Below are 12,768 nucleotides of genomic sequence, written 5' to 3'. Positions count from 1 at the left end.
GTCCTGGGTTGATTGTGTCCTGGTTCATGGAGGACCTGGCTTGTCAGTTCAGACTGAACTGTTCCAACTGTAGCAGGGTCAAGACTGATTTGCAAATAGCTGGGACCAAACCGAGGTGGCATGGTTTCTGGACTGGGATGCAGCCCAAGTAATTACAAGTGGCAGAGATTAATTCAAGCATTCCCTCACTTTTTGTATACTTTGGGATCTATAGATGGTCTAGGGTATTTACAGTTTAAAGCATTATCAAAACATTATTATTCTCTTACTAACTGGACATTATGTTTTAATTTCAAGAAAACTACTTAAAACTTTAAGTTATTAGGGACCCATCAGATTTGAACAACACAATATCACTGAAATGCAGTTTACGTTGTAAACCTGATCCTTTGTAAAACAAAAATGGTAAAGTCAATAGGTCTGGTGTTGGTAGGCTATTCAAAGGTTAGTTTATATTTTATTGCCTGCAAACGCTATAAAAGTAAAAGGAAGAAAAGAAACACATGGCCACCTAGTAACTGCCATGTGTCTGTATTTAAAATATAAAAAAGCATTTAATGATGTGGTTGTTTTAGTAGCAATATTTTTAAATAACAAGCCCTTCAGTAATGCCATAGATTTTATTATTATTAGTAGTGTTGAAGGAGAATAAATTGCAACCTAACCAAGCAATGAAATGACAGGAAGCTACAATGTTTCTTAAACACTTTATAATTCAATAAAGGGGACACAAAATAAATCACTGTCTAACCAGGAACCCAAAGTGTAGGCAAAATAAATACTCAGTATTTAGTGCAATATATAACATAAGTAAAATGTAAAAATCACACCTTAGGCTGTTTTGTCAGTTACTGAACAGAATGGAGCTACTTTGTGGTGTAGCTGAACAAATCGTGCACAGGCTTTGTGTGGTCACTCAAAGTGAAGAAATCAATGGGTAAAGAGGGTAGTTCCATTTCTTCGTTCTGTATGCAGTGGTGCACAGAAGCAAACTGTGCATGACATTTACCAGACCAATCAATGAAGCCATCTGACTAAAAGGCTCTTTCTGTATGTATATTATGAGTGCATTTGAAGAAACAAAAATCAGTAGTGTGGCAAGATAGTCAGAGGGCAGATTTAAAAATAAAAGCAAAGGTCATTATATTTTGGTAAATACAAGTGTCGTAAAATGTTTACTAATTTAGGGGTAGAGGGGTGAAGGGGATCAATTTTGTAGGTGGATATATACATGCGCTTAGGGCAAAATGCAGTCACTTAAAGTGAAGGTACCCAATGGCTGAATTTGTCTGACCGAATGAACTATATTTTAAGCTATGGTGGGAAGGAGAATAATTGGAGTGACATCTGAAAAGAAGGATTTCAAGACAGGGTTGATTGAAAGACTATGTGTAATTTGGAGAATTTAGACTAAGACTGCCTTTAGGCCAGACCTAAAAATATTAAAAGTAGATTTGAAACAATACAAAGTTATAAAGAGTTAAGATGTTCACCTACAACCCTAAGACTCACATCGAGTTCCTCCTTTCATTTTACAGGAGGGGTGAATTCCTCTAAACCACCCCATTCTCCGTAACATATCCTCATCACTTTTCTTAACTAACCACTACCCAACCCTTAAATCCTACCCAACTTTAACCCATATACTTGCCCAACGTTAAACCAAACACTAGCACTCACTGAAATCCTAACAAACATACCTTCCCTTACACCAGTACTACTCTAATCGTAAGAAAACCCCTAATTTAACCATCAACCCCTAAACCGCTCCCTAACTGCATCCATCAACCTAAATATAGCCCATGGATTTTTGTCACCACTTTTTGACAATGTTTCTTCTTTTACTTTTTTGCAGTCAAATATTTTACTTTTCAATTTTTTATCACTCTAACATTCAAATTCTATTTATTTTTTTCAGTTAACGGTAAGACATGCTTTGTGAAACACAGCAACTGGAGAGTTGCACTGAGTTTTAGATGCATCTCAGGACCTAAAACTTAATTCTCAAAAACAGAATTTCTTCTGACCAGTTTAAAGAATTCAACTTTATAACGTCCCTTCCCAAGCATTAGCCCTGCAATGTACCTCAATTTCTACCTAATACCTGAACAAATAACTACTCCCATATTTCCCCAGAGTATTACTTAACTTCCTATCTGTATTCTTTGTTTTTTACCACTGGGCCAGACTCATGCTTAAAAAACTTGCAATGAGCTAAAATATATACAGCAACAGCAAGTAGATATATTTCCATTGCCGAATACCCACAGGGCATGTCTCAAAATATAAAATGACAATTACAACATTATTTGTGAACTGTGACAGCTATTTTAAAAAGCTGTCTGCAAAAGTATTATTTTTGACGTGCTCCATCCACACAAACCAAAGTATGATAAAACAATGGTTGTACTAGCATTCACACTAAAGCAAAAACCATTGTGAGCTGCAGCACAGAGGAGCCAAGGAGGACAAATGTATACTCCTTTGCTGCAACTACCTTCCAAAGAGTTTAACCAATTTCAATTATCATGGTGCCTTGGCAACCAGCGACTCAGAATATCATGTGAAGGTCCTGAAGTAATCTTTCATGGCAGGATATAAATGACATGCACAGAATAAATCTTAAAACAAACAATATGTTTAAATATATATTTTGGTCAAATTGTAGAACATGGCCTGTGATTAAGCTGGAAGGCAGCTTCTCATGCAAATAAACCAAATAACCAACAATACCTGGGGAGGAATGTCCTTTTGTAGGATTACTGATACTCCTACAGTGGGGGCAGTTTCAAGAGGCACTGGGGGTAACTTCTGTTTGGACCGGTTTGGAGGGATGAGGATGAAAGCCCCTTCTACCACTACAGGATGTTGCTCTATTTCATTGCTTCCTTTCTTCAATAATCCAGTCAATGGTATTTCTGTGCTTCCGAGTGACTGTTCTCCGCAACAAAGATGGACCTGATCCAAACAAAGTCAAATAAAACATGGGAAAATGCACGAAAATCAATTAGAAAATCAGAAATAAAGGTACAAGTTGGTGGATAATTGTTAGCAATGGGCTTTCTAATTTGGCCAAGGTATAAAGCCAGGCAGAACCCACCACTCTAGTCTGGGTAAAGGAGTTACACTCCTAACGTAACCCCTGCTTACCCCCTTGGTAGCTTGGCCAGAGCAGTCAGGCTTATCCTAGAGGCAATAGGTAAAGCATTTGCACAACCCACACATTCCAGTGACACAATAGATACACCACAAAAAGAGATGCCACACAGTGATATACAAAAATATAAAATGTTTTATACATAAACCATAGACCAAAACATCATAAAATAGTTATTCCTTTGCCAATTAGGCAATTGTCTAACCCATCCAATCCCTCATAATATATACCTCTTAATACCGATAATCTCACCTCAAAGTTATAGGGCACATTGCTCCGGTGCTTCCTATTAGGTGTTATGCAGTACCTTAGTTGCCCAATTTAGCTTACAGGATCACCTGCACTCCTACTACACATTGTCCGATAATGTCTGTAGTACCCTGTTTTCAAAATACTGCCTGTGACGTTCCAAGGTACTCTCCAGAGAGCTAACTTCCCACAATGAGGGACACACACCCAAAGCTAGGTGCAAACACAGGGGCATACCCAACCACCTCAGGTAACCATGGGTAGACTTTGCTACGTCCCCCCCCGCCTTCAAGGAGTGAAAGGCAGCTGCCTGTGATCACACAGTACCGCTGCTAAGCAAGCCCAACTCTCCACAATACTGGGCACCGGTGGCTCAGCGGTCCACAGTATACACGCGGGACGATGTTGATTCCAGCTTGCCCCACAATACCTTGAAAACACTGGGGGAGCAGGACACACAGGGGGAACAGGACGCACAGTCAGGCAGCAGATTAGCCCACTGGATTCAGCAAAGTAGCAGAGTCTCTAGCTGCCACACAGGCAAGCAGGTCCGCACAACAGAGCACAAATAGTCCAAGTGGGGATCTTCTCTGGCAGCACAGCAGTCCTTTGTTTCAGCATATAGAGCCAGCAGTTGCTAGTTACAAGTCCACACAGTGCCAAAAAACATGGGGCCACAGCCCTAGTACTTATACTCAAAATGCCTTTGATCTAGGGGGAACATCTAAAGGACCTTCAATTCCAGATCTGGCTCCAGACATCAGTAGGGGGTAAATGAGCCCTTTGTGTGAGGGTAGGGCACAGCCTACACAAATTTAAGTGCACCTGCCTCTGTCGCTCCCAGACCAGGAAAACCATTCAGTATGCAGGTGTAATCCTGTTACACCTCCACCCTCCCTGTGTGATGGCTGTCTGGTAAAATATCCACAAAGCCCAGCTGTCACTCTACCCTAGCCGTGGATTGGAGTCAGGCTGCAAAGCACAAGAATCATAAGCACTGTGAAATGCCCACTTTCTAAAAGGCCCATTTCTACAACAGTAATGAAAAATCCACCTACACCAATAAGCAGGATTTCTCATTACTATTCTAAACATACCCACGCTACTCCTCACAGATCAGAAGTTACCACTTAGACATATATAAGAGAATTGCCAATACAACCCTATAAAAGGAGAGGCACTCACAGCAGTGAAAAATAAAATAGGCTGTTTGCCACTACTAGGACATATAGCACATACAAAATATATGTCCTACCTTTTACATACACAGCACTGCCCATATGGCTATCTAAGACCTACCTTAAAGGTGTCTTAGGTGTAGTAAAAAGGAAGTTTAGTCCCTGGCAAGGAGCTTGACTTGCTAAGTCAGTGTGGTGGCAAACTGCGCATGCAGGCAGTGGCAGGCCTGAAACAGGTTTGAAAAGACTACCTATGTGGGTGGCGCAAGCTGCGCTGCAGGTCCACTTGTAGTAATTTACAGGCCCTGGATATATGGGATTCCACTGTGCAAGGGACCTACAGGTAAATTAAATGTGCCAAACAGGTGTAAGCCAATCAAACCAAGTTTAAAAGGAGAGCGCACATGCACTTTAGCAGTTATGAAGTTTCCAGAGTACTAAAGCCAACACAAAGAGGGACAGAAAAACAGTAGAAGGAAGTCAAAAAGATTGGGGATAACCCTACAAAAGTGCCAGGTCCAACCATAATCTATTCTATAGTGTGAGGGGCTATTGTGTGAAACTATCCCGAGAATGCATTCTTCAACTTACATGTTATGTGGGTTTGAAGTGCAATTTTGAGGCCTCATAGCTTTAGGTTCAAGTATTTTGTTGTAGTTGTATCTCTTCAACAAATTATCTTGGGTCACTACACCCAATACATGATTTAAGCAACCTGGAGGAAGAGCACTTACATTCCGTCAACACTGATCCATTTATGCCTTTCATAAAGTGCATTGTATTCCAACTATAGTCCTCCGCACAGCTTGGAAAAGCTGTGCTGAACTCTACATTTGTGTTTTTGTTTTTTCTAGTGTGTCCTGTTTTTCCTAATTAACTTGACAAGATGTAATTTCATTAGAAGTACTGTGCGTTTTCAATTTATTATTTGTAAGTAGAGTGATGTGAGGCTCTGCTGATAGTTGGTCAGCCAAAGCAACCCTCAAGTGGCACAGGTCTTTCACCAACTGGCCTACCCATGATCCATCCAGTCCTCCATAAATGGGATCCCAGGCCTATACTTTTGTCAACTAACACGTGAGTGCTGTAAGCATAATTCGCTGTAGAGGAATGAATGAAGGATGAGGTCTGTGAGGCAGAAATAAGTTTTATCAGAAAAAACAAATCTATTTAATGTATGCATATTTTTGAAATATCAAACAAGTAAATATGAATATATAAAAATAAAAAAATGCATACGATATAGAGGATCATATTTAAAAACATTTTTTACTCATTTACCTAACCAAAACACTCCTTAAGTATGAAGGGCATGCTACATTTCGTTCCCAAACATACAAGGTGCTGTTTATTTAGAACACTCCATGCCCGTTTGCACAAGATGGAGGCTACCCTAAAGGCTGGCTTTTGACTATGACGGACCTAACAGCTTGAACATTCCTGTGCGCATGGCACCTTCATTAAGAGATTCATACATGTGGGTGAGTGCATGAGTGCTTGTCTTCTCTTCAGCACTTTCTGAAACAAAGCCATACCACACTTGATCAGACCTTGACTCCCTCCTCCTGAAGTTTCCTGTAACAAGAGGCAAAGCAAGAAGATGCATTCTCTTCGACTGGTAGAAGAATTTGAAATTTAAAGCAGAGCCAGGCTTTCACTTATGCCTGTAAAGTGGGAAAAACACTAGTTCTCTTGTACCAGTAACTGGTATATTGTCTTTAAATACTGCCTATAAGATGACAGTAGATGCTAGGAGCTAAGGGCCAGATGTAGCAAGGGTTTTGCGAGTCGCAAACGGCGAAAAACGCCGTTTGCGACTCGCAAAAGCCACTTTGCTATGTTGAAATGCATTTTGCGAGTCGGATCCGACTCGCAAAATGCATTTCCGAATCGCAAATAGGAAGGGGTGTTCCCTTCCTATTTGCGATTCGCAATGGCATGCAATTCCATTTGTGACCGCGTATGCGGTCGCAAATGGAGTTGCAGTTACCATCCACTTGAAGTGGATGGTAACCCATTCGCAAACGGGAAGGGGTCCCCATGGGACCCCTTCCCCTTTGTAAATGGACCCCAAAACATTTTTTCAGGGCAGGGAGTGGTCCAAGGGACCACTCCCTGCCCTGAAAAAACCGAAACAAAAGGTTTCGGATTTTTTGAAATGCAGCTCGTTTTCCCTTAGGGAAAACGGGCTACATTTCAAAAAAAAAAAAAAACTGCTTTATTTAAAAGCAGGTCGCTAACATGGAGGCCTGCTGAGTACAGCAGGCCTCCATGTTAGCGAGTGCCTATACTCGCAATGGGGCCGCAATTTGCGACCCACCTCATGAATATTCATGAGGTGGGTCATTGCGACCCCATTGCGAGTTGCAGTCGGTGTCTGAGACACCGTACTGCATACCAAATTGCGAGTTGCAATTTGCGAGTCGGAAGGACTCGCAAATTGCAACTCGCAATTTGTTTTTTTTCGTACATCTGGGCCTAAGTCTCTTATAGTGGTTGGTCTATTTCGAGCTAAAACAGGCCCGCATTTCTGGAATGCTTGCAGCTGTGACCTGTGGCTGACAAGGAGCTGGACTACCCTGAACGCTGGGGAAGCATTCAAGGGGAGCTGATGGAACATCTGCGTCGAGGTTGTCTCAGAAAACAGACCCTGTCCAGGAGACAGGCAATTCTCATGTCATCCTGCATGCACACACCACTGCAATCCCATTGGATAATAACAGCCAGGAATACTATTAAACATTTCGCCTGTAGCTCAGTCTCAGAAGGTGTTAGTTTTTGTTTCCAATATCTATCAAGCAGCGCACTGGTCATTTAAACCACAACAGGACTGATGGCCTCAGGACACCAGTGGTAAACACCAACCAGTAACATTTAACAGCTCAAACCTCCACGCCCCCTCCCCAACATGGGTTCTTCCACTTCCACCATCTTGGAAGAGTCCACCAAAGGGTGAAGGAGGAGGGACATTTTACAACACTGTTGATAAAAATCCATACCTGTAGTTTTGGATGAAAGCTCAGGTACAGTTGAAGCATTTCACTGCTGCTACGTATTCTCACTGATGCTCTTTCAGGCTCAAAATTAGGGTTCATCAAATCAGTGAAGGGTTCATTTGTGACATCATTTCCCAGTAAAGAGTAATAGAAGAAAAACTCTGGCTGTCTCTCTGGGAGTTTCATTGCAGCAGAAATCAACTACAGGTATGAAAAACAAAGTTTGAATTACTTAAATGATGAACATTTCCTCACAAGACATTTAAAATCTTACATGACAAAGATTGTACACATTGTCGTAAGTATGAAACCACAAGGACTAATTTTTTTGTGTCTTTAGCAGATTGCTTCCTCTTTTTTTTACTGTAATTAGACAGAAAGACTGCATGGTTTCAAAGTAGTACAAACTATAGACTGAACAATCCTACAGATTCTACTCCCCACCAAACCATACATGCTCTATTTTCGTGCACTATTTGTGAAATACTTTCATTTCTCAGCAGTAGTAATAATTTCAGACGTTAATTTTACCGGTAGCCTGGGTGATGAAATACATCTTATATCTGCCAATTGGGCTTGTCTTATCGGACAACTTTAGACATCCTAACTTGGAAGGGAACATGATATAGCATATTAGGACTTATAATTTTGCTTTCTTTATTAAGATTGGCCTACAAGATCTAAAACAAGCCCTAAAACAAAGAAACACTGCCTTAAAAGCCAGAACAGGCATGATCATTTTATACTTAACACATGGTCCCTCTGTATCTTCCAGAAGATGCAAAACTTGTAAAAAAGTTATTACGCTTGGTAATTACTGGAGGCAAGCAGCAAAGAGTATAAAAGGTAGGTCTTCATTCTTGAAGAGTAGCGAGCTGACCACTTGAACATGCAGGTGGAGGAGCAGCTTAAAAAACCGCCTTCAATTTAAAACTAACATAACGTAATAAAGTTACCTCCTGTGAATTACACTTTTCATACATCATAGAAAGAGATCAAAGACACAATCAACTGATCAATAAGTATATTTTTTGTCTTGTAATAAGCAAACATATTTTACCAAACACTGACTGCAAGAAAAACTTCACATTTGTAAAATCATACACAACCATTGGAGGCAAAATGCTTACAGGTCACCTTATTCAAAAAAGTGCAACAGAGGCTGTGCTCCATCACCAGTTAGTGAGTCATGGAGAAGTTTACTGAAAAAATTAGAACAATATGAAGCAATCCCATTCCAAATTTCACATAAGGGTAGCTTGATAAAATTCCTCTACGTATTTTTGTCTGTATATTACATTCAAAAGTGCACAAAAAGGACATAGCAGTAATATTATCTGGGGAATATTTTTTTTCTTTAGCTGTCTTTTAGGATTTTAGAGATTAATACCTTTGGCGATTGTTGCTGAACCGTTTTGCCCCTTGCTGAGGGGTCTCATCAGGACAAAAACTGGGAAGACTTTATGCAGTGTAGTAGGCCTGTAATATGGACCTACAGAGTGCCAGTAATCCATGACCGAGCAGGCGCTCTAGTGGTGTGTTTTGATTCGGTAAGAATCCCAATCGTTCAGAGCTTGTCAAGATTTCTTACTGCGCTGCAATGATTCAGTGACTTCTTCAATCAGCATAGGAACTCATTGTATCTTTATCCATTACTTTTACAGAGTTTATAGATGTTGTTCGTCGCAGTGTCTTCTTCCCTGCGCATTTATAAGCTAGAATCAGTATTATAATTTATTCTTAGCACAGGGTTCCTGGATAGCTTTCAGAAGAAGCAAAATATGTGAAAACCTGCGGGTATGTTTGGTAATCACTTGAAGGAAGCAGCTGTGAGTGAAAAAGGTAGGTCTTTATTTTTGAAGTGTAGAGAGCTGACAACCTGCGTTTAAACAAAACTGCCTTCAATTTAAAATTAAATATTCTTGGCCTACTCAAGTTATAGTAGCCAATGAGACATCTCTATGGCATGGTAGTTTCCCACTCTAGCAAATCAACTGAAACGTTATTCTTCTGTTTTTAACAAAAGAAACCAAAAGTAGCTAAATACAAACTTTTAAGTTCATAATGCAGAAGACAAGAAAACTAAAAGGAAACTTAAGCAATATGAAGAAAAAAAAGAAAAAAAACAAAAAAGAAGATCACCAGCATCTGAACCCATTTTCTCTGAATTATCCTCTCTAAACCTCACACCGTTCCTCCCTTTCAAAGTTATCTCAGGTATTAATCTCTGTATTTCTGCTTTTCCAGCACCCTTAACCACTCTCTCAACATTCACAAATTACGACCTCCCACCCCAACTGCACTTCTGCAGACTTTATCAACTACTAACGGATGGCCAACCCTCCTGCCACTTTTACTAGCCAGTGCAAATTTTCTAATGTGAACCACATCACTACACTTCAATACATTTTTCCTTTTGTCAAAATCCAACTTCTGTTGAATCTGTGCTTCCAACAACATTCTTCCAGATAACTATATCAAGCCCTTCTGCAGAAAATCCATCTTAGACACATTTACCCATCTAACCTAAACTTATTTTTGTAGAGGTTTTGTGACATCACAACAATTCCAAAGCCAACAACTTGGTGGTTCAATGGGGGGCAGTATGGTAAAAGGTTAACACAGATTGCATTGCATTAGTAATTACACATGAATTCACCAATCAACACAAAACACCAACACTCTGGTTCTGCTTTCAACAAACCCATTCCTTTGAGGATTGTGCAATGAACTCTTAAGATGTTTTACATCTCTTAAACATAAGAAATTACTCACTTTATCAGTGACAAATTGAACCCCGTTGTCAGACACCAGTCCTCTAGGAAATACTTCACACTCAGTTACTACCCTCGAGTTAGAACCATACACAAAACACACTTCAGGTCAATTGGTGGTGTAATAGTCTAGTCTACAAGAACTAGAGCATATCCATAAGAAGAGGGAAGTGGATGTAAAGGGTCCACCAACTGAAAACCAACTCTTTCGTATTGTCTTGATGGCAATTCAATGGGCTGCAAAGGTGGACTGACTATCTCGAACCCCTTCTTGCAGCTATTGCACACAACACAATCTTTAACACAATTATCAATTTCTTGATCCATGTGAGGCCACCAAGAGGTTTCAGGACTACTGCGTTTAGATAGTGTACTACCTAAATGCCCCTCTTGGGCTGCACCAATTCTTCCAGCTCTCAGACCTACAGGAGGAACAGGCCTTTCACCACCCTCAAGCACACAACTCTTTTCTGGACCACCTTTACAAAAGATTGGTATTCACCCATAACATTTCTCTTTTTCGGCCATCCTTTTTTTTTTTTTAGAAAAGGAAATAAGCTATTTGGACTAATATCAGATCTGTATCAATTTCCAGCCTCCACTCAGACCCTGAAATCACACATATGGAATACAAATCACCTGATGAGATTAGGCAACTCTTGGCATCTTCATCTGCTATTTCCTCAACATTATTGATTATTGTTCAATGGAAACTATGTGCCACCCCAAAATTCTTACTGGCTTCTATGTGGCAAATGTCAAAATTATATTGTAACAAACTTATTTTAAACCTAGCAATTCTTGGGGTGTGATCCTTAACCTTTACCCCACAAAGAAGGGAAACAAGCAGCCTATGGTCAGTCTGGACCAGAAATTTCATACCCCAGATGTATGGGTGGAAGTTCTGAATAACCCACCCACAAGTTAGCAATTAGTTTTGATATAAATGAAAAATTAGCCTCAGTGTCTCTCAATACATGTGTTGTATAACCAATTGCAGTCTCTTCATCTCCCTTCCTCTGAGTCAGTATGGCCCCCAGTCCCAAATTACTTGCATCAACTGTGATGCAATACTGTGAACTGGAATCATAGAACTCAAGAGCTTTGGAGGTGACCAATTGTACTTCCCCACAAAAATGTAACTTTCTTTGAACCATTAAAGGTTTAGCATGTGATGCATATTTAGGGATTAAACAAATGTAAAACGTACACAATCCAATAAAAGATTTTCAGTCGTCCTTGAGCAAAGGAGTACTGCATTAACAATAGCCCCTATCCAGGTCTTGGTTCAATGCCATTGTCTAAAAAAACACACGTCCCAGTTATCCAACTCTAGTTCTTAAGAATTCACATTTTCAGCTGTTATAGCCAACATCCTTGGTGTGGTATTCGCCCAGATTTGTTTGTCTTCACTCCTTGATTTTCGCTTAATTCGTTTTCGTAGACATTAGGACTCTGTGCACCTTCCCCTTGCTAACCAGTGGTGAAGTGCTTGTGCTCTCTCTCTCTAAATAAAGTAAAATTAGCATACACCCAATTGGCACATTTAAATTACTTTTAAGTTTCTAATATATAATAATACATGTACTCAGGGCCTGTAAGTTAAATCCTAAAGAGGACAGCAGTGCACATTGAACCACCCATTATAGTACCACTGCAATGCATGCCTCGGCCTGCCATTGCAGCTAGTAGTGCAGTTTTAAACTCCTATTTCAACCAGGAAAAATAAACCTTTTGCCAGGACTAAACCTTCAATTGTAATAATTATAAGTCTCCCCAATGAAGGCCCTTGTCACCCCTGGGGCAGGATGCATGGTGCTTAAAAGGTAGGATATTTGGGTTTATGTTTTACATGTCCTGGCAGGAAAAAAGCTAATAAAGTCACTTTTCACTGTTGTAGGTCTATCTCTCCCACAGACTAACACTGGGTGACCTTCTCAAAATAACTTGAATTCAAAATTTTCTGTAATGTTAAGGTCGGATTTTAAGTTACAGTTCTGTTGATGCAACTTTAAGGAAGTTAGCATTCTTCAGCCCAAACCAGCTGTGCCTTTCTGTCAGTGTACTGGATCACATGACTGTCGATGGCTTTCCTGTTATGAGTTGTGTATTCTTTCCAGACATGGGAACAAAGAAGGTGTGAGGGGAGAGGGTCTTCCTGGCAGAAAGGCTATGGAGCAGCTGTGCCCTGCCCATAATACACATCAAAGGGCCATGCCTGCAGCTCACAGATAGAAATTTGACAGCAGACCTGCCTTTGCCTTTGTACTTTGTAACGCTAAACAGTTTAGATCCAGGACCAAGGGAAGAGCGCACAAAGGCTGCCCCTAGGCATAAACATAGGACCTTCAGAACCTCTCATCAGAATACTCCTGGACCCATGGGAAGTTTAGAAGAAGGACTTCCCTTCTGTC

General features: G+C 40.4%; 1 protein-coding gene across 1 annotated transcript in view; it reads right to left on the bottom strand.

Moving 5' to 3' along the window:
- The window catches only part of CEP120 (centrosomal protein 120), a 213,701-nt gene that overhangs the window by 144,337 nt on the left and 56,596 nt on the right, over positions 1 to 12,768 (bottom strand). Inside the window, exons 6-7 of the mRNA XM_069226908.1 lie at positions 7,584 to 7,781; positions 2,734 to 2,958 (exon numbers count right to left, since the gene is read on the bottom strand). Of these exons, the coding sequence (XP_069083009.1) occupies positions 2,734 to 2,958; positions 7,584 to 7,781 (423 nt within the window). The remainder of the gene's footprint in view (positions 1 to 2,733; positions 2,959 to 7,583; positions 7,782 to 12,768) is intronic.

This window comes from Pleurodeles waltl, chromosome 1_1 (genome assembly GCF_031143425.1).
Source record: "Pleurodeles waltl isolate 20211129_DDA chromosome 1_1, aPleWal1.hap1.20221129, whole genome shotgun sequence".
Classification (NCBI taxonomy): domain Eukaryota; kingdom Metazoa; phylum Chordata; class Amphibia; order Caudata; family Salamandridae; genus Pleurodeles; species Pleurodeles waltl.
This window is presented reverse-complemented; position numbering and strand designations above follow the sequence as displayed.